Consider the following 21,846-nt stretch of genomic DNA (forward strand, 5'->3'; position numbering starts at 1 on the left):
AGTCATCTGTAGGGAGTTCCCAGGGTATCTAAAGCAAAACATCTTTAGCAGTAACATACAAGGAATTCACTGACCTTCTCTGTGATGGCCTTATCACACCCCTCAGGTGCCCACTCCTTGACCCCTGATCACCAAGCAGTCCCACACAATCACTACCTGACTTCCTTCTTTTGATGAATTTAGAGAATGTTTTACCACTGGTTTGAGCTTCCTTTTGCAAGGTGCTCTTCAATTTCCTTTTTAGCCCTTTTAATTCTGTCTACATTTCACCTGCCATGTTGCAGATTTTCCTGGTCTCACCTGGGCATTCTTTCCATTTGTTAAACATTCATCTTTCCACATGATGGCTTTATTATTATTATTATTATTTATTTTTATTTGGTAGCTTTCCCACAGAGCCACATAGAGATTCTGGGGGTACAAACCGTAATTTTTTTTTCCACAGCCTTCAAGCTGTATGTAGGCTACATTTTGTGCAGGCCTTTTTAAGCCTGGGGGGAAACTGTAAACTACTTAACTCATTTTTATGTATTTTAATTTCTTGAAGTTGAACATCCATGTACTGAATTTATTTGGTCTGCTGTCCCTTTCTACCCAGTTTCATCTAATTGTACTGTAGTTGCTATTACAACTGTCCCTCTTATAGCTCAAAGTAGATCCTATGCACCACCACACTCAGAAAAACAGCTTCTCTTGTAGGTTTAACATTGGCTGCTGTAGGAAGCAGTCATTCACGGAGTCAGAAAAATGTTCGCTCTGCATTTCTTCCTGATGTGCCATAGAATTAGTCTCTGTCTAGGTAGCTGAAATCTCCTACTACTACTCTTCTAAATTTGCAACTTCTTTGATGTCATATAACAGTTCCTGATCACTATCACTGTCCTGATTCAGCAGTTGCCAGAATAATCCTAGTAGTATATTTAAGGTCTGGGATCTTCACCAATACAAACACGTACTTCTCTTTTCCTGTATTTTTAATGCTGTTACACTTTATACAGTCCTTCACGTACAGTGTTTTTCTCCCACCATATTACCCTACTCTACCATTCCTGTAAAGCTGACATTGCTGCATCCCAAACATGATCTCCTTCCACTGTATCTCACAGATAGCTGTTGCAGTACAGTTAGCATTTGATGCCAGTCATGGTAGTTCTCAGTATCAAAACAACATCTGTAATCACACTTAAAATAATTGGTGCGATTACAGGATCTACAACTGATTAACGCTGTTGTGTGAAGAGTCACCTAGAACAAGAAAGAACACATTTCACTTACAATTCAACAACCTCAAACCTTATAACTGGCTTTATATTATCATCAACAGGTATCAAACAAATGTAGGCTTAGACGGTAAAAGATTAACTTCTATCTTCTCACCACATCTCACTGGCAAAATCCTTTTCCTTCTCTGCTCTTAGTAGGTCAGCCAAGTTTCAAAGAAGAATGAACTCCACAAATGGAAGCAACATCTCCTCTGTTAGGTAAAATCTGGGCAAAGAGATATATGATGATTTTCTTCCCAATCCTATATTAAAGGTCTCCTTTCTCCCCATTCTCTCCTTCTTTCCTGTTAGTTCAGATGCTCTTCAGTATCAATCATAATTAGTAAATGCTGTCAGTGACCAAATCAAATGCAACCTAAGAACCTATGACCCAACCCTGAGGATGACATGTATTATATTTTATAAAAACAGAGAGAATGGGCTATTATTTATTTATTGTATGTTTTTTATAGTTATTATTTTTGTAATGTTTACTTTTATTGTCTAACACACCTATTCTCCAGACTACAACAATCAATTTAAAAAAATCTATATACAAATCCCCCATAATAGTACAAAGTTTCTAAACAGGCCTCAAAAGATCTTGTAGCCAGGAAAACAAAATTTTCACAGTTAAAAGCACATTCATATTTCCTTTGTCTTCCCTGCTGTCTTTCCATCTGTTCTCATTTCCATTTTGTTCTTTCATGCCATCACTTATTTGAATTATCTGACAGTACAGTCATTACATAACATTTTATATTTAGCCTATAAAAACTATTTTCAATTCAAGAGTACTCAAATACAGTAACTTCTAAAAGTGATGTCTCGTTCCCATCAACTCTCTTCTCCAGAAACCAAAAAGTATATTTCTAGACAACTAAATTTTGGTGACATGAACTTTCAATCTTTAGATCTGTCCTACCTTCACACTTTTTCTTTACTATTGAGAAAAACAGCTTTTTCTCCCTGCATTCTTCCAAGTCTTCTTCTAAAAGTAGCAAAGAAGTGCATTCTGGCCAATATTAAAAAAAAAAAACAAAAAAAAAAAAAACAGGAGAGTAAGAAAAAGAGAGTATGAATTATTGAACACTGCTCCAGGCATCACGTAAAACAGGCCCTCTAACCTTTTGGTATGTACAAGTGTTGCTTGATTCCAGGGAGAAGCAAACAAGATCATGAAGATATCTTCATTGCTATGGATATATTTTCCTTCAGACCTTATCATTGAGAATTAATCCCTAACCAGACAACAAATAAATCCTAGCAAAAATAGTGCTGTGTGTTCTGATATTTCTGATTGTTGTACACTAAAATCTGGAACGCAAAATGAATTTGGGCGGATTAAGCACTACATCATTCTTTTACCAAGATATTTATAATTAGTTGAGTCGCAGCAAATGATATCATGCATTTTATTTTTAGCTGACACCAGTTGCAAAGTGAATCATGTTATACAAACTACCACAGAGGTAATCAAAAACCATTTAACCTTACGCTCTGTTAAGCTGCAATTAGTTTTGCTTAGCAATTGGACTGGGCGATGAATGCAGGCACAACCCATTTTTGCTGCTCAGGGCGCCCGGTTGGCTGTAACTCTTGTGACTGAGTGCCCACTCCCAGCAGTGACTGATACGCCCCAGGTTTCGGCAGAACCAGCAGCGACACACACCTTCATGCCTGCAAGGCCAGAGGAGAGCTCACTGCCGGCTCTTCCCATCCTCTGAGCAACAGGACACTTGTGCTCTTTCTGGCACAAAGCACAGACGAGGTGCAGCTCTTCAGACACATCTTGTCCAAACTTCTGCAATGAGATCTCAGGAACTTGGCCAGCTGACAGGATAGTGAATTTTGACCAAACATAGATGATTTATTCAAAAGGCTTTAGAAGGAAAATGAGAACAGTGAATATTTTATTTCAGGGCTTTTCTTACTGCATCTCAACAAGGAATTACCTTCTTGCTCACCACATGAAACTGGTAACCTTTGAGAAATAAAGTCCACAGTATTTTCTACTACCTTTCAGCTCCAAAAGCTGTTCTCATCAAGACACTCCCAAAGTGCCGTCTTCTTTGAGTTGAGCCTAAGCCATCAGCCTGCCAAAAATGCCACCTTGAAATAGTCCGCTTTTTACTCTCACCATTGCAAGAAGCAGCTGCATGACAAACACTGGATTATGACAGCATCAGCCTTTAAAAACTAATGTCTTCAGTAAAGACAACCATATGTTCCTTACAACAGCATCCAAAAAAAGGTCATATTGTTCAGAGACTAGAGAAGCTCAGCCAACAACTTGTTGCTGTTTTTTACTTCAGCACAGAGGTAAATTGTTTAGGTCCTCGAATGCTACAATACAGTTTAATAATTCAAAGAACTGTCAAGCAACATTTGCCATCTTATTTTAAAATGCTGAGAGTAGTGGTATCATTGACTTATGGTGACATTTTGGCTTCCTTCAGGTCAGGTAAGAGTGTTTTATAATGCTTTTTTTTTAAGCCAGAAGAATTAATTTTTTCCTCATACACAGAATGTCAACCTAGCAGCAGGCCTGGCATGACAGATAACTACTGGATAGAAAAAAAATTGATACAGTAGAAAAAGAAGAATAAAACTTGTGTCCATACAGTTCTCCAGAATACCAGACAAAGTAACAAAGAAGGAGTTGGTACTATTTTTGAGTCCCTTTATCTTGTAGAAAGGCAAACTCCCCTCCCTGTACCCCAAAAGTTCTGTATTGACAGGAAACGGAGGTTTAAAACAAATAAAAAACAAGGCAATGGTTTCTGAAATGTCAAGAACTCTTACAATGGTATTGAACAAAACATGAGACAGTGCAAATGGGACCAGACTTCTACATAAAACTTCAAAACCTGGAATCCAGAGTTGTTTTTCTGTGACGGTATTTTTCCCCCATCGGTAAAAGAGAACAGCTATGCCTTTACCAGGAAAGAAGAGTGGAGATTTTTTTTTTGTTTTCAGCAAACCCATGATAAAGCCTACTTCAGAATACTTCCACGTGGTTTTCATAGAATCATCACAGAATGCTTTGGGTTGGAAGGGACCTTAAAGACCACCTAATTCCAACCCCCTGCCATGGGCAGGGACCCCTCCCACCAGCCCAGGTGCCCCCAGCCCCATCCAGCCTGGCCTTGGGCACTGCCAGGGATGGGGCACCCACAGCTCCTCTGGGCAGCCAGGGCCTCACCGCTCTCAGAGTAAAGAATTTCTACCTTATGTCTAATCTAAACCTTCCCTCTTTTAAAAAGAGTTTTGAACAGAGCTGTCACCTCTCTGCTCTGAAGAGTGATTAATCATCTGCTTTTTCAAATGATACAGGTACTAAATACTGAATATGCCTTCCTCTTCCCTGCTCATCTTAAATCAATCATAACTAAGGAAGAATTTGTTAAGCTCTGTCAAATATAATAGCGCAAAACAATCGTCATGGAAAAGACATTAGTATGAGACTATTTTGTAAAATTTTCAAAATGGAATTACACATGATAGCAAGGTATTTATAGAAAAATAAACCATCACCCAAGGTTTAAAGCTGCCATACGCTTTATGTTACGTTCCAGTTGATGACTTTCAGAGAAACAGAACTATCAGTATTTAAATTGAAGTAACACAAACTTCAAGTCTCAAAGGAAGCTCTTGGGATGTGAGAATAGATCGCTAGACATGGAGATCTCTCAAGAGGAGAAACCCATCTTCTGCAGAACTGAAGAACCATTCAATTGCCCCTGAAATTAGACAAGCCATATTCTTAATTCCAGTAGTTTATCTAAGAGATGAAGAAAAATCCCAATCAGATTCATCACAATAGTAGGCTGTTTTTCTAAATACAAATCTGTTTTTTTTAGTTGTATAACCCAGTTAAGAACTGTCCGGTGACATCCTGGGAAAGACAGAACAGCAGTGACTGGTATCGTGTAGATCAAAAGGACACCATACACTGAAGAGCCTGCAGTGACATGCTGTGTTTTCTCACCTCAACACTATTCTAAACACCAGGTTTGTGTAACGCATTAGAATAGGAGAGAAGCTGACCCCTCGCAACAACCTTAACTGAAGCTCTAGATGCGTCTGCAGGAAGGAAGAAAAGATTTGAAGTTCCTGCCTCAGGTACCGGAGTACCTTCAGTCACAGCACCCACATGAGCTGATTTAATCACTGCTAGAGAAGGGCCACCAGAGAGAATACTGCTGAAGAGCTGCTTGTTTTGCTGCCTTTTAACAAATGAAAGGAAAATCTTCCAGACAAATTAGGATGACAAAAAAAAAAAAAAAAGAGAGAATAAATTAAGGATAAGACAAAGGAAGGAAAAACTGAAAAATGCCTCCCTCAACTTACAACTAACCAGAGTGTGCCACTGGTCATGGTTTGGGTGACCAAAGAAAACACTCACGAGACGCTGCAAGAGACAACATTGCCTGGAGTTGGGTTGTGCTTGTAGACATTGCTGGGTAGGAGATCATACAGAAACCTCCTGTTGTTAAATTCTCATGGGATTCCATTTAGGCACTCAAAAGTTTCCTGTACATCTCCATCCTGACAGCTCCTTTTTCCCTTGCAGAGAGGAAATAAAAAATATTCCTATTTCTGATAAGTAAGAATACAGGCACTGAGTTACTCATGTCCACCCTCAGATAATATCCGCTGTAAATCTTGAAGCTTTATGCATTATGTGACTTATGCATGAGAATGCACTACTTGTCAGGTTTTTCATTCAATTACAAAAAATCAGTATGTTTTATCCAGTTTTACGTGTAACCATATATAACCTTCAGTATACAACAGCTAGGACACAGCATGCTTAACTTGCTGTACAGGTACTCCAACCTGTTAACACAAAATGTGGAAACCCTTTTAATAAACTATATGACATTCAATTCAAAACTCATTCAACATCTCAATGTTTATAGAGCAAAGTTTTAAGAAGCTACAAATCCTTCAAAAATCAGCAATTACACGGGAATTACCACAAGTCGAACACATCTGTGATGGGGAAGTGACAGTTCTGCAACCCCATCTGTCACACAAACAACACACAGCGACCAACGGGCCATAACTGCTGCTGCTGTTGCATGGAAGAGCTGAGATAGAGCTAAAAGCCGCAGAAGGACACTGTGCAGTAGTTCTAATGGTTTGTGAACTGCTAGATCTTAACCACAGCCACCTTGTAAATGGTTAGAAGCGGGAATGTAGCTGCGTAATGTTGGTTGCGTGGTAAAAGCTGGATTGCGGAACTGCACAACTAAGAAGTAATATACCACGGGGTGATTTTTTTAAAAAAGCTAACTTGATAGCTACATTTGGATAAGTCATTAGTTTTTCAGATTAAGAAAACTACAGTCTTTATGCATTTTTAAAAGTAGCTAATTACAAAAACAGTGACTTGAGGTATGTGAATTATCACGATTCTAAACAAAAGCCTATCTTATTTGGTATCTTGAATTTAAGATAATCAGGAAGAAGCAGAAGTGAGGAAAAACAAACAACAGAGGCAGGTGACAATTGTAAAAATCTTCTCCTACCAGCTAATACAGCTGACTTTTAATTGCTAGTCAGAAATTACCAGACTATGGATTAAGTGCAGAAGTAGAGCTAGCTCCATACAGAGAGGTCCACCGCAACATAATCTGATAATCCATCTGATTTACTACAGTTACGCTGCATTAAGGACTAACTCTAGTCTGGAAACAATTTAGCCACACCATGCACTGCAGAGACCAAACCAATAAGGCATGCTGTGCCCGACCTGGCTCCACACAAAGCTTCAGCAACTCTGCAGAACATTCCCAGACCCAGGAATGTCCAGCAGAGCTGATCTGGGTCCAACGCAGCTATAAAGCCCAACTGGTCATGGTCCTACCAAGCTCAAACACATCGTTTTGGACATATCTGCACAAGCTCCAGTGCAAACAACAATTAAATCCATCCAGACTAAGATGTACAGATACATTTATGGATGTTAAGATATTCAAATGCATCCAGACGAGGGTGCAAGAGCTGGAAGGCATGCCCTATGAGAAGAAGCTGAGGACATGTGGGTTGTGTAGTCTGGAGAAAAGGAGGCCAAGAGATGACCTCCTTGCTCTCTGCAACTCTCTGAGGAGTGGGAGCACAGAGGGAGGTCTCTTCTCCCCAGTAACTGATCACAGGGTGCACGGGAATGGCACCGAGCTGCACCAGGAGAGGTTCAGACTGGGCATGAGGAAAAATCTCTTTACCGTGAGGGTGGTCAAACACTGGAACGGGCTTCCTAGTGAGGTGGTTGGTGCCCCATGCCTGGTAGTGTTCAGGAGACATTTGGACAGTGCCCTCAATAATATGCTTTAACTTCTGGCTAGCCCTGAACAGGTCAGGCAGTTGGACCAGACGACCTTTGCAGGTCCCTTCCAACTGCAGCGCTCCATTAACTGCCTCCTGGCAAAGCCAACGCAGACTGAGCAAGGCCGCCCTGAGCCGGAGCTACCCACCACTCGCGGCCCTACGAACAACCCCCCGAGGCCCCGGCGCGTCCCGAGCTGCCCGCAGCCAGTTCTTCCTCCCCAGGGACCCCACGGAAGCCGCTCCCCTCTCCCCGAGCTGAGGGAGTCACCAAGCGGCTTCCTGCAGCTCTCGGCTGCTTCCGGGCGCCGCCGGGAGCACCGGGCCCCGCCGTGCTGCGGGGGGCAGCGGCGGCCGGGCGCTGAGTCCCGGGCTCCGCCCCGGCCGCGCTCCGCCATCGGCCTCCGTTCCGGCGGGGGAGGGCGGCACGCGGCCCCCACGCGCCCCCGAGCTGCGGCCCGCTGGGCCCGGAGGGGCCGGCGCGGCGCCGGGGCCCCGCGGAGAGGGAGAGCAGCGCGCGGCCAGGCCCCCCTCGGCGGGCTCTTACCGAGAGGCTGCTCCGCGGCCGGGCCCGGGAGCGCGTCCCGCATCCGACATGGCAGCGGTAGCCCCGCAGCGCCTCGCCCCCGCCAGCGGCGGCCCGACCCGGAACCAGAGCGCGCTCGGCCACGGAAGTGGCGCCGCGGCCCCGAGGCGCCTCAGCGCGGGGCGGGGCCGGGCGGGGGCTCCTCGCTGCGGGCTGCCTCGGGCGGCTGGGCCGGAGGCACCGGGGGCGGTCGTCGCCGTGCCGAGAGGAGCCCCGGGGCGCTGCCGCTCGGTGCCGCGGCCCGGGAGGGTCCCCAGGGCCGCGTGGGCTGGGGGCGGCAGCCCGGAGCCACCCGCTGCTGTGCCGTGCTTCTCGTTCGCTGTTTCGCTGCGGGGGGTGTTATTATTTATAAAACAGCGCGTCACTTTTCAGGCTGAGCGTAAGAGTAGCGACAGAGAGAGTTTGGTGTCTGTTTTATTTCTTTTTTTTTTTTTTTTTGGTCTGGTAAGTTTTTTGAGCGCACAGACCTTTTTCAGAAATTGCTTCCCCTGCGAAGTTATTTTTTTCCCTTCCCTTTTAGCAGGTCAAAACTTGCTGAGGTTTTAATTTTCACCTTTCTCAAGAGTTCATGTGGTGATTAGAAGAAAAAAAGAAACACCTCCAAAATCGAAAGGAACGCAAATAGGCTGTCAGACAAGCTTTGTCTGCAGATACTGAGGCTTTTCCTGTAAGGGTAAATACAGAAAGATGAGAAGACGGGCTCTTAAACGCCAAAACCCTTGGAAGAAGTACTTTATTTAGAAGAATTTTTGAGGATCAATTTTGTTGCAAATTAAAGCACTGTAATGCAACACTGCTGTAAAACAAAGTAATTTCAGGAACAAAAGTAGAAGCTCAGACTGTTTTTTAAAATGCATTTTTACTGACTTAATGATTGCAACATATCCTTCTGAAGTGTCCTCAGAGTTCTTCCTCCATTGTCCCCTTTCCTCAGAAGCAAGTTTACATTTGTTCTCTGAGGTCACACTTGCCTTACAGTTGCCTTCCATGGAGCAAAGCATATTTAAAAACGGTAAGTAACCTACACTGTAAGCTGTGCTGTAAGCTTTCTAGGAATTGATAGAAGACCACATCACCACATAGAATAATGCCTTCCCGTTTCTTCTAAGAGTTACCAAGCTCAGCTCTTAAGTGCTTTAGTGACTGTGTGGCATTTGAGCTCTGCTATCACATCAGCTGGTGGGGGGAAAAGGGAACAGTCCCACCCTGTCTGTCAGCTGCAAGAGCTTCTCAGGCAGACTGTGGCATCTCAGGAGGGCTAAAATGCAGAAGTAGATTCCTCCAGCAAGCAGGATTTAGGCTTTTAGATGAGAGATCGCCACCCTTGCTGTGCACTATGAGTGACTACAGAAAACAGGGATAAGCTTTGAGCATTTCTGAGGGACGTGGTCAGGGAAAAGTCTCTGCTAAGAGCAGAGTCCAGTCTGCTACTACTGGAGCAGAGTCCAGGACCAGGAGGCGAATACATTCAGTTTAGGATCAGATTCAGTTATTTGCATTGTATGGGGCCTGGAGTGCACAGCTCACCTCAGGAGATGGCATCAGAAAAAGTGTCTTTGTTCTTTTGCTCATTCACACACATAAACATAAAAGCTGCTTAAGGATCTTCAGGAGATAGATCTGAAGGACCCCTGTCTCAACTGGATATAGGCAAGTCTGATACTAATGTTGGTCCTATCTTTGGAAAGACTTGAGCTTGTCCTTCAACTTCTCCTTGTTACTGATGGGTATAGGAAGGCTGCTGTGAATGCATATAAATAACGAGTATCACAATGTCAGATGCGCTTTTCCTGTCATCAGCCAGTCTCCTATATAGTTTGAGGAACCAAAAGGTTGTAAAAAAACAAGTAGCTTCCCTTCCCTGCCCTGCCCTGCCCAATTTCCTGTGCTGGATTGAGCAATTTGGGTCAGAAACAGGAACCTCAATTGTCTTGTGATTTGTAACAGAACTCAGCAACACTGGAAAACCACTTTGCCTTAGGTTCCTACTGACTGCAGCAAGCCCTGAATGGGGCTGGCTGGTCTCAAGTGTTTCCCAAGTGCATGACTTACATAGTGCACCACATCACTGTGCATTTACTGGTTTACTCAGAAAATGGCCATGGACTATGGACTAATACTTCATTCATGGTAGGATATCAAGAACCAGTCAGCTTCATTTCTTCATTGCAGAAATAAAAAGGCTGGGGGAAGGAAATAATGCACAGCTGCTTTTTGGAATCCTAAGTTTAAATAAATAAGAATAAAAATACAGAAGAGTTTTAACCTTTTTTTCTTCTCACAGTAATGCCCATGCTGACAACAGTCTTCTGTTAACTGGAGCCTCCAAAGTGAGAGTGGATCTCCACAAACACATGCAGTCAGCCAAAAAATACCAAACTTTGTGCAAGAGGCCACTTATTTGCCCATTCTGCAATCATACAAGAAGCCAGGGCAGACAACAGTCCCCCTCGGACACAATGATGATTTGGGATGGGGGCTGAGGCACTGCCAATTTCTCTTCTTTTTCTCGCCTTTGTCCAGTTACATGTCTAATTCAAAAGCTGAGAGCAAAGACAAAAGTTCATAATAGCTGCTCCTAGGCATCTGTGAAGTACGGACCCCAACAGACCATGCGAGTATAGGTGCATCTCTCTTCTTTGATGGAACTGTTAGGAACTCCTTGGACTATGTCCCTTCTAGCCACTCAGGAGCTTCTTTTGCTCATACTCTTAACAGAACCATGCAAGCTGCTCAGAAAAGTTACTCAATTATGTTAGCAGTTCAGTGTGTTCCTCCAGGTTTTTCAGAAGCCTCTTACAGCTCAGACACTGGACTCTTCTTGGGAGCTGGGTGGGCAAAGGACAAGGGATGGTGCTACCTGGGCTGACACAATGGATAATTTCAGTGTACTTAACTTCCAGCTGCTCACTGCAGACACTCAATGTGTTTCTTTCAGGCAGATTGCCTGAGCTGTTGTCAGTGCCCTCAGCCCAGACAGAAAGTGCTTTTCTCACAGATTATTACAGGTTCCAATTCTGCTAGATGCGTGTGATAGAAGGAATCACAGAATGGTTGAGGTTGGCAGTGACCTCCGGGTCTATCTGGTCCAACCCCCTGCTCAAGAAGGGACACCTAGAGCAGGGTGCCCAGGACCAAGTCCAGACGGCTTCTGAACATCTCCAAGGAGGGAGACTCCACAGCCTCACTGGGCAGCCTCTTACTAGCACTCAGTCACCCATACAGTGCGGAAGTGCTTCCTGGTGTTCAGGAGGATCCTCCTGTGTTCCAGTTTGTGCCCATTGCCTCTTGTCCTTTCACAAATGAGCATTCATTCTTCTATCTAAGGGATAAAGGAAATATAATAGCCTGGTCCTCTGTTGTGTCCCTCAGTGCCTTCTCTTGAGAAAAGATGAGTGACTGGTTCACACTTCCCAGTCTCAGCAATTAGAACCCATCTGACCTAAATCCTAATGGCATCCTCTTGGTGAATGGTGCCCTCAATCACTGTGTCTGTGGTTTGCCTGGAGCACTTTCGACTCCCTTTCATGTTTTTCAGGTTTTCTGAAACGTGCTTCTGGAACTTCTTGGTGAGGAAGCAGTAGATGACTGGGTCCAACACACAGTTCGTACTCAAGAGGCACAAAGTCACTTGGTGAGCATCATTGAGTTGCTGGCGCAAACGATGGTTCTCCTTCTGCCATTGCTCCAGAACAGTAAGTGTCCAGGGCAGGTCCACAATGTGATGAGGTACAAAGCTTATGATGAACACCACTAGCACTGTGCAAACCATCCAGAGCGCCCTTTGCTTGACATGAGCACTCTTCTGCTGCTGCCCTGATTTGGAGAAGAGGGTCCTGATAATGACAATGTTCCAGGCTAGGATAAATAAAAAAATGATATAGAAGAGGATGCAGATGATGACATGAATGGCAAGAACAGGTGTAACATTGCTAGTAGAGTCATAGCGCTCAAAGCAACGCGTGTAATTCTTCAAGCCCATTTTCTCCACATTAGTATTATCATCAAAAACATAATACAAAGAGCTGCCCACTGTTATGATCCAGATAGCTGCTGATAAAAAGATCCCCCTTCTCCGAGTGGTAAACTGAGCAGCTCTAATGGGATTAGTCACGGCTTGGTAGCGGTTGTATGTGATGACCATCAGAAAGGCAACAGAAGCATAGGTGTTAACGAAAAATAAGCAGCCAGCTACATTACAGAGGAACTTGTGCATGAACCAGTCTCCATCGTGGTGATAGTAAATAATCCACAGTGGCATTGTAATCAGGAAGAGCAGGTCAGCTATTGTCAGGTTCAGCATGAATATCTTGATTTCATTGAGTTTCTTGGTGTGATAAATACGTCTGAAAATCCAGAGCACGTAGCAGTTGGCAACAAAGCCCAGAATGAAAATGATGCTGTAGAAAACAGTGAAGAGGTCATAGCGAAACGGAGAGTCTATTGGGGATGCACTACCTTCAGCACCACCTTTACCCTCTCCAGACATTGTGCTGCTGAGTGGACACGTCTGATGCAGAATTTCCTGCTCTACCTTTTCTTCTTACCTAAAAATATAAATCATAAAATGACCTGATTGGTACAGTGCCATTGCCAAGCCAAAACCCACCTTTCATTTTCAGCTGCCTGTGACCACAGGAGTTTTGCCCCATGCCCTGGGTCAAGCTGCAGGTACCTGCCCTGTCCAATTGTTCCTGTCTTCTATCCTGTTTCCATGCCATTCTACCCTCTGTGACTTCATCCAGTGTTTTTTTGCTGCACTGCAGATCTCAGATCACTAATTTCAAAAGAGTTTTCTGTATTAAGGTTCTTATAACAGATAAAATCACTCTGCTCCCAGCTAAGCAGACTGAGCTTCTAAATCTTTTACTGTAAGCAAACAGGTTTTCCATTTGTCTTATTTTTCCCGTGGTTCTTTCTTAATGCTTCCTAACTTCCCTACATTTATTTTAACCTAGAAATTCTAGAACTGAAACAATATCTAGTAAAAATATCTCACTAGTGCTGCGTTTCCAGAGTTGGCTTTTACGTGTTTTTACGTGTTTTCTGCTTACGCTTGTAAAGACTTTGTTTTCTTAGTTGCAGTCACTGCAGGGTCAAACATTGACTTCGTAGGCTGCCACAGCTCTCAGTGTTTCTACTGAGTGAATGATGTGAAAGATGAGTCGCTAGCTCTAAAGGGTGGTGTACATTCTTGATTCTTAGCTACAGCTCTCTTTCTTAAAAGCCTGGCTGTTGTCTATTGTACCATCATTTTGAATTCAGGTTGTCATCAAACCACTCTCTCTTTTTTTTTTTTTCCTACCATTTCTGCAATAAATGCAATTGTCAGCAACAGCAATTCTGTACTTTCTTATGTCATTGAAGCTACTGACAAACACAGTCTCTAATGAGACACTTTCAGGATTTTAATATTAGTAGTCCGCACCTCAGTTAGTATTTCTTCAGATTCTACCTACAGTTTTGACATCAAATTCCTGCATCATCAATACTGTATGTGTTCTTGTCCCACATTTGTGTGGGATTCAGTCTAATCCCTTACATACTTTAACATGCTTCTTTCACTATCCAGAGGATGTACATTCCTGTTCTTGGCTCTAGCACCAACGACCTGTGTGGCACTGGACAGGCACTCACCTCTTCTTGACACAACCCTGCAGATCTGCTGGTTTTTTGCTCCCTCTGGAAGTCATGGGAAGATAGCTGACTAGAGCAGGGAAAGCAGTTTGAGAACCACCAGCAAGGGTACGAGGTTGCTCATTCACATCACACTTGCTGGGTTTGTAACTAATTTGAGTCAACAAAGGGTTTGTAAAATGTAGAACATGGTGATTTACCTTGAGAAAGAGTACACGTTACCACTAGTTATGATGCCTAAATTTCTTGTGCAAGTTTCGGTGGTAATGCCAAGTGCTGCACAGTGCAATGTGCTTGTCTTGGCTCTGCCAGCGCCATGGACAGCAAGCTTTTTACCCCAAAGACTGCTGCCTCCTCAGAAAGCACCATCCTACCTCAAAACTTTCTGCATCTTCCCCAGCAGCAGAGACATGAAGCCCCAAATCACCCTCTCTGAGCTGAGTCACTTTTGTGCCCATGTGCCAGTGGTTCCTCATTTACACATTTGCAATTTTCCTCTGCAAATAGGGAAGTCATCTCTACCTCGAGAACACTCTCTTTCCTCAGAAAACTCTGCAAATGCCTTTGTACTTCTTCAGAGCTGTTAGGAGAGGGAGGTGGTCGTCACCGTCCCACGCCTGTCCCTCCTTACTCCTCACGGGTGCTCTAAGGACATGACAACTACAGATGTCCACAACTTGTTGTTGGACCTTCCCATTGCTGCGTGCTGATGGACAGCACCAGGGTTTGAGTGTCTAAACTCAGTCCTTCAGCCATCTTCCATATGAAGAGACTCCAAAGCCTGGGAATTAACAAGTAACTGTGGCAGTACTAGTAGCTGGCCAGGTGACACATGCATCTGTCCTCTTTCACCTTCATCTCTGGTGAGAACCCCCTGATCTCTAAAAGGTATTACCTGATCCTGGAGGTGGTAGCCAGGTGGTGAGGATGCCCTCAGGGTCTGGCTGCAGAGGTCTGGCACCTCCCCGAGGAGAACAACGTCTCAGCCCCTTCTGCCCTGTGGAGAGGTCCCAGAGCAGGCAGGGGCCTGTGCTGTTTCCTGTACTGACTTTGATTCGTGCAGGACTCAAAGCAAATCCTACTAGTCATCTTATGGCTCCATTTCCACCCCTTCATTTGTGGATGAAGAGTGGTGATAATCACAACATGGCCTTAAATAAACGTCTGTTAGACACAGCTCTTCCACTCACTGAGGCACCATCCCTGGTAAAGACATAAGCCAGTCGGAAAGGTTTGCATCTCTCAGCTCAGAGGCGTACCTAGCAGATACAGACGCTTAAGGGAAGGGATGAAAAGAGACTGGTGGGGACCTTTGTATTTTATACACTGTTCTGATGTTAGAATAATAAAGAAAATCAAGTCCTAATTACCTATGATCATTAGAGACCTTATGTTTCTTTCAAATTTGCCTCCTAAACCCCCAGTTCTAAGTAGCTGCCAACTGCAGCAAATAGTTCTGGTGTTTGGGACTGGAATCTTTGGAATGAAAGATGCTCTATCACTGTAGCACTAAACTTGAATATACCCAAAGTGAGAAAAAAGAAAGGTGGTGTATTCCCCTCACAGAAATCATGAGGAGATAAGTGCCCACATCCAATACCCAGACATCACTGTTACTCAGAAACTGGTCCTTTGGACTCTGCTGCAGGGAAGTCCCTCTACCCTGCCATTTCTGGTGCTGCACACAGAGGCTCTGGTGGACTTCACTGCTGGTCTTCCCAGGCCTGCCCATCAGCTGCCAGATTTAGCAGACACAAACCTGCATGTCCTCCTCCACTGCAAAGCCGTGCACCAGAGGATAGGTTTGAGCTAAGGGGCTGCACTTTGACCAGTAGAAATGAAAGCAAGAACGTGCTCTACATTGTTAAGTCTGCTGGAAACCTCTGGCAAAGGTGCAGGATGGGTGACTGGAGATGACAATGCTTATACAGCCCTGGCAAGACTTGGTAGAGCTCATCTGTCTTGACAGTAGTAGACTGTGCAGTGTCAATGCCACAGTCCTTCAGGAAATAGAATAGAGAGAACAGCTCGGTTGGAAGGGACCTACAAAGATCATCGAGTCCAGCTGCCTGACCACTTGTCCTGGGTCTGCCTGGGACAGAGTTCCCTCTCCCCACAGCAGCCCATGTAGGCAGGACAGCGCTTATACAGCACCAGTGTTTTGCCTATTGCAGGCACAGCATCGGGGCTGCCTCCAGCCCCCACAGCCAGCAGGCTGAGGGTGGGCAAGTGGTGGGGAGGGGACATGGCCTGGGCATCTGGCCGGAACTGATCAAAGGCATATTCTGCACCATACGCTAATAGGCTCAGCAACAGAAGCTCAGGAAGGGGAAGGAGAAAAATCATGAGTTATTTTTCCTTTCTTGCTTGTCAAGCCAGGTATTCTACAACATACAGCTAGAAGAGAGCATGGCACCCTTCCCCTCTAAATTTACTCAATACCAACTTTACTCTGCAGCCTGAGGAACCTGAGTTCACATTTTCATGAGATGTCCTCAGCCCTAAATTCTGGAGTACCATACAGGGAATCTCACTCATTCTCTCCCATTGAAGTGGTTCCCCTTTGCATAAAACATGTAAACTTTAAACTGAAAGAGAGCAGATTTAGGTTAGATGTAAGGATGAAATTCTTCACAATGAGGATGGTAAGGCACTGGAACAGGTTGCCCAGAGAATTTATGGATGCCCCATCCCTGGAAGTGTTCAAGGCTAGGTCGGATGGGGTTTGGGCAACCCTTTCTAGTGGAGGTTCCCTGCCCATGGCAGTGGGGGTGGATCTAGATGATCTTTAAGGTCTCTTCCAAGCCAAACCATTCTGTGACTCTATGATTCTATGAAATGTTCTCCATGCCAGCAGAAGAGAAAAAAAGAGTGGTGGTTGGGTTGTAGGCTGGCAGATGTGGGTCCCGTTCACTGCAACAGCACACTGCACTGCATTACCAAAATCCCTGGCATCTGTAGCTCAAGCCACTGCCTAGTACACTAGTACCTCAACCAATAATCCCAAGTGGTTTGTATTGTCAGCTCCACTGTAGGCAAAACTAGAGATGAAAGTAACCAGATGCACAGCAGAGTGTGGCTGGGACAAATACTTTGCTGGTCCCAGTCTCTCCAGCGGGCCATGCTCTCCCAATAAGGATTTACAGCTACAAGGTGCAAAGACCACACTAACACAAGCTATGGCATCAGCAAAAGCATTTTTCAGCAGTACCAATAAAGTCTATTTTGTGCTTACCACAGGCAAAGGGATTCAGTGCAGTATGTCCATCTTCAGCTTCAGTAGAGAAGTGATGTAAGTCTTATTGAAGGTGCTTGGTCCTCTTCCAATTGTTATATTCTCTGACAAGGGTCTGAAAGGTGCCCATGCAGACAGCTCTCAAGAACAGGACACCAATGAGAGCAACTGCAGCATGACTGCAGAGTCACTAACGAAGAGGAAATGTGTGACCTCAGCCCAAAGGAAATGAGAAATAAAATAAACTGTAGAGGAAAGGCAATTAACCACAGCAAAGATCTGGAAAGTCCTTAAAGCTGTTTCCTCAAAGTACCTCTGCTTCTGATAATTGTGAAAGTTGGGGTTTTCCTCTAAAGGCAGAATAGGAATCCACTGTCTGTCCTTGTTTGGACCTGGGATTAGCATTTGAAAATCATTTTTCCAAACAGATGAATGGCAGAGGCCAGAAGAGTTTTGACTTAAAAACTTCGAGGAAAGGAAGTGTCAGGAAGCTCATATATCTCACGGGCAGACTCATTCCCTAGCAGAGTCTTCTTCACATTTGTGTTGGGAATAACAGACCCAGGAATCCAGCCATTGCAAACCTCCTTTTATCTCAGGGACCTTCAAGCAGCCACTGAGAAACCACAGCGTGGCAGATCTTCACCTGAACCATCCACCTTCACATCCTGACCACCAAGATTTGGGGCAGCCTGAAGACCACTCATCACAGTGACGCGAATCGGTGCAGTGCTCAGGGGGACACCAGTGACAAGCAAAGCTGGACACATGGTCCTGGCTATGCCAGCAAATTCCAAACTGCAGCTCCCATGCTGGACAGCCCTGGATCAACGCCAGGACATACCACCCTCCTCATCAGCGGGGCGAGGGGACACTGGCAGATGGCACAAGGTGCACAGCAGCAATCCTATTCTGTGGAGATGCTGACTTTGACCTGCCTGGTCATGGGCATGCTGAGGCGGTGGGCTGTGCAGCACTGGGGCAGCTGGTGCTACGCCTGCACCCACCCCGCAGCCATGCCAGTGCCTTGGTATCCCCTGGCCAAGGGCAGACAAAGCCCCAGTGCTGATCTGGACTTCTTTGCCTGGGTCAGTTCCACCCTGGAGCTTCTCCTGCACCAGCTCCTGGGGTGCAGACAGCCTCTCCCAGGGCCATTACAGAGCAGAGCGCCTCGACGTGGTGCCCTGGGCCAAGCAGAGGCTGGCAATGCTGGCGGCCAGCGGGAGCCCAGCTGAGCTCCCAGCCCAGCAGGCACTGTGCAATTGCTGTGCTCAGCAAACCAGGATTTCCTGTTGCCCTGGGCCCTGCCTGCCCAGGCTCCAAAACACCCTGAGATGCACAGGGACAGCACAGGCTCCGAAAAGAAGAGCAAGAGCCCTGTCTGGAGCCTCTCGTGCTCAGTCGCAGGTGAACCTGAGAGCAGCTGCCATACGGGGCCCTTACCTGAACCCCCACAGCCTCAAGGGGTGGCACTGAGGCCAGTGGACCCTGAGCCACCCTCCCCGTCCCTGCATGGGTGATTTCTGCCCCTAGGACCGGGTGCACCACAGAGATGCCATTTGCAACACAAGGCAGCAATGCAGCATCCGGCAGCTGGCACTAGCTGCATGAGCCCTGAACTGCTGCAGGATCACCCTTACCTCCCACAACAACAGCACGGGATGTCCAAGGAACGCAGAAGCCAACCAAGCTGAACAGGACCCAAACTCCCCCGGCACGAGGGAGCCCTGCAGGGGCAGCACTGCACCAGCATAGGAGACCCTGTCCAGCCTGAGCAGGGTGGGCCCTGCCTGGGGCTGCCAGCATGGAGCAGGGGGAGGTGTGCCAGGGACAGCTGGGTTCTCTCTGTGCCAGACCCTGTCTGGGTGACCAGAAGGGTGAGATCAGGCTCCTGCAGCAATGCTACAGATCTGTGCTGGAATGGAGGCTGCAGCAGTCTCCTTCCCTCCATCACCTGCTTCTTCCCTCTATCCCCCTTCTCCATCAGCTGCTGTAAAGATGGACCAGGGAATCTGATACTTCAGGGACTGGCCAGAGCCCCATTTATGCCCATACAACTGATTCTGGGAGCTTAAATTAAAAACAAACTAAGAACACTTCAGTGAGGTTAGCTGGTAGCCAGTCCACGACTTTGGACAGAGCAGGCGTTGAGACTGTCTTGTCACTGCAGGAAGGGGAGCATTAGCAAAGGCTATAGCAACTGCAAAACAAAGTGTGCTGTCCTGCTGCAGCCAAGTTCTTAGAGGAAATGAAAGCCCAAGAGGTTTTGGGCTGCGGAGGAGTTCTCATCAGAAATAATTTCTCCCTTTTCTGGGGCTGCAGCATTGCCTGTTTCTGCGTATGTGATTTCGAATTCAGTATTAAAATGCATCTTTGTTTCAGTGGCCCAGCTTACTGAGTGGTACTGGCAGTTTTTGACTGCCCTGTTCTCAGTGTAATTTACCTCTCATCCAGTCCTAGGGAAGCACACAAATTCTGACAACACTGAATGCTATGCAAGACTAAGTCCCAAGAAAAACAACAACAAACAAACCTTGAACGTGCCTTTACTTTTATCAACCAAACACGCAGTCTAATAAAAACAAATATATATATTTTTTTACTATAACTTATTCCCATGTGACTCCAGCACCTCCCTGGGCAACCCATTCCAATGCCTAACTACTCTTTCTGAGAAGAAATTTCTCCCAATTTTCAACCTGAACCTCCCCTGGTGCAACTTGAGGCCCTTCCCTCTTGTCCTAAGAGTTTCTGCTACCTATCATACAGGTAGCAGAAACTCTTTGGTTTAGAAGATACAGTATTATTAGCAGATATCTGGAGGCCACTTTCCAAGAGCAAATCCACATTTTATTAGTGGAAACAAGCTCTCTGTGGCATACAGAGGAGTAGCATTTTAGCAGATAGGCTTTGCATGCATTCTGAACTGCTCTGTTCAAGAGCAGTGAACAAGAACAACAAAATACCAGCAGCGAGCCTCTGAAAGCACTAGCCACTGCCCGCAGGATTAGAGCTGTGCAGTGCAGCATGCTGGATAAGCACACAGGTGAGTGTGATCTCTGCCAGTCCTGGTCACTGTGACGAATTCTCTAGTGCCAGGACAGGTCTTTGGAAAGATGTGAAGTCAATTTTTCACCAAAGTGGATGGTGAGCTGATGCTAAACATTATTTTCTGTGAGTTTCCACTACTGATCTCACAACAACAGCACAATTTCCTTTTGCTCATTACAGGAAAGAAATACTAAATAAACTCTGTAGCTTTCCTTAGTGAGCACTTTCGAGCCTGGCACAACACATCCCCACCTTATTACCAAGTGTGCTGGAATGTGCCCAGGAGCTTGGTTTGCTCAGCTGCAAAATACCTTTCCCCTGGCTGCTGAGATCTTCAGGGGCCAGTGAGCAACTACTTCCCAGTAGCCATTTGACAGCTGCAGAAAGGCAGGGCAGGGCTTCAGCTGCCTACGGTGGCGCTGCTGGGATAACCCAGGCTGGCAGGACATGCTGCTGCTAGGAGCCGGGCTGCCGCATCAGCCGTGAATGGAAGGGGGAGCAGGGCTGACTCTGTCTGGCGTTGGCACAGGGAGCCCTGTGCAGCCCTGCCCCAGTGGTCAGGGATGTAAGCTGTGGTGGCCATGGCATAAGAATTTGTATGCTGCAGCTCAAGGCGGCTCAAAACCGGGGGTTTATCTCTGGGCTCCTTTGAGCAGGAAATCCACACGCACCAAGCGGCCAGGGCTCTCCAACACAGCTGCTGCTGCGGGATCCAACGCTCAACTCGCTTCCCAAGGACTAAACAGAATGCGTTTGGGTCCTCATCTTGTTGTGGGGATCATCTTAAAACACAGACCTCAGGAAAACTGCAACTGATTGAGCCGCCCACAGCCAGGTCCCTGTGCTCCCACAGCTCCACACTGCAGGGGTGACCTCCTGGCAGGGCCCCAAAGGCAATGCCACGGCCAGCAGCACGTCTCATCCCTGCTCACTGGGCTCCGGGATCAAACACACGCACACCTCCGCAGGGGCTGTGCAGCCAGACCATGTCCCAAGACACAGACAGGCAGAAAGAGCCTGCAGAGCTCGGGGAGGGAGGCAAGCAGAAAGCGGAGGATCCTCTTACCTCGGGGCCCACTGGCCCAGCAGCCCCCAGCCCAACGGGTCCCTGCCACGAGCGGAGCCACGAGTGGAGCCACCAGCGGGGCTGCACCGGCAGCGTGTCCGTGTCTGGGAGGAGAATGGGGACGGGAAAGAAGGCGCCGGCCCGCAGGTGAGTGACTCACTTCCCTCTTGACACTTGTGACATGGCTCAGACATGCCCCGGCTGCACCCTTTTGCACAACACCAACTCTCGTGGCCCTTCCTCGAGCAGACAGGCGGCTAGGAAACGGCTGTGAGAGCCAGGGCCTCCCTCAGGCATCGCCATCCTGTGCCTCGCAGGCCTGGCGCGGTGCAGCTCAGCCCAGCAGCACGGCTACACCGGGGCAGGGCTGGGCATGGCCACAGGGGGAGTAGGGACCCCACAGGTCTGTCTTCTGGGCCTCTCCTTTCCTCCCAGGCACCGGGTCTGGGACCAGCATAGCTGCAAGTGCTGCTGTGTTCAAAATGCCTCCACGGTAGCTGGCGACTTGCTTGCAGCGTCAAGATGATACTGCTTTGTGTGGTAGTCCCAGTATGGGCCAACACCGGCCAGAAAAACATTCCAGGCCGTGGCAGTAAGTTTCCTTGTCCTCTCTGCAGCATTATAAGCCCCTCTCAGCTCTTGTTCTCCTCTGTTCCACCAGCTTGGAAAGAAAGGG

General features: G+C 46.5%; 2 protein-coding genes across 11 annotated transcripts in view; both read right to left on the reverse strand.

Moving 5' to 3' along the window:
* Nucleotides 1-17,236, reverse strand: part of EYA3 (EYA transcriptional coactivator and phosphatase 3) — a 69,633-nt gene extending 52,397 nt beyond the window's left edge. The window contains exon 1 of one of the 6 annotated variants that reach the window (XM_050715160.1): nucleotides 17,054-17,236. The gene's annotated coding sequence lies outside the window, so the exon portion shown is untranslated. Of the gene's footprint in view, nucleotides 1-8,142; nucleotides 8,306-17,053 lie in introns of those variants that run through there. The other 5 variants (XM_035565075.2, XM_035565076.2, XM_035565072.2 and 2 more) reach the window with 5 other exon arrangements.
* Nucleotides 381-21,284, reverse strand: PTAFR (platelet activating factor receptor). Of its 5 annotated transcripts, none has more exons than XR_007709114.1 (3): nucleotides 17,054-17,236; nucleotides 10,448-12,728; nucleotides 381-1,245 (listed from the first exon to the last, which is right to left on the reverse strand). XR_007709114.1 is itself a non-coding variant. In XM_050715162.1 (3 exons), exon 3 carries the CDS (start codon nucleotides 12,668-12,670, stop codon nucleotides 11,624-11,626), a length of 1,047 nt encoding a protein of 348 aa, XP_050571119.1. In that variant the 5' UTR covers nucleotides 12,671-12,728; nucleotides 17,054-17,168; nucleotides 21,171-21,284; the 3' UTR covers nucleotides 8,620-11,623. The 5 variants fall into 5 exon arrangements, 3 of the variants coding, with proteins under 3 accessions (XP_050571119.1, XP_035420972.1, XP_050571118.1); XM_050715162.1 differs by lacking the exon at nucleotides 381-1,245 and adding an exon at nucleotides 21,171-21,284 and having other exon boundaries at nucleotides 8,620-12,728; nucleotides 17,054-17,168; XM_050715161.1 differs by lacking the exon at nucleotides 381-1,245 and adding an exon at nucleotides 14,714-15,021 and having other exon boundaries at nucleotides 8,898-12,728.
* Between the last annotated feature and the right edge of the window lie 562 nt (nucleotides 21,285-21,846).

Source organism: Cygnus atratus, chromosome 23 (assembly GCF_013377495.2).
Source record: "Cygnus atratus isolate AKBS03 ecotype Queensland, Australia chromosome 23, CAtr_DNAZoo_HiC_assembly, whole genome shotgun sequence".
Taxonomy (NCBI): Eukaryota; Metazoa; Chordata; class Aves; order Anseriformes; family Anatidae; genus Cygnus; species Cygnus atratus.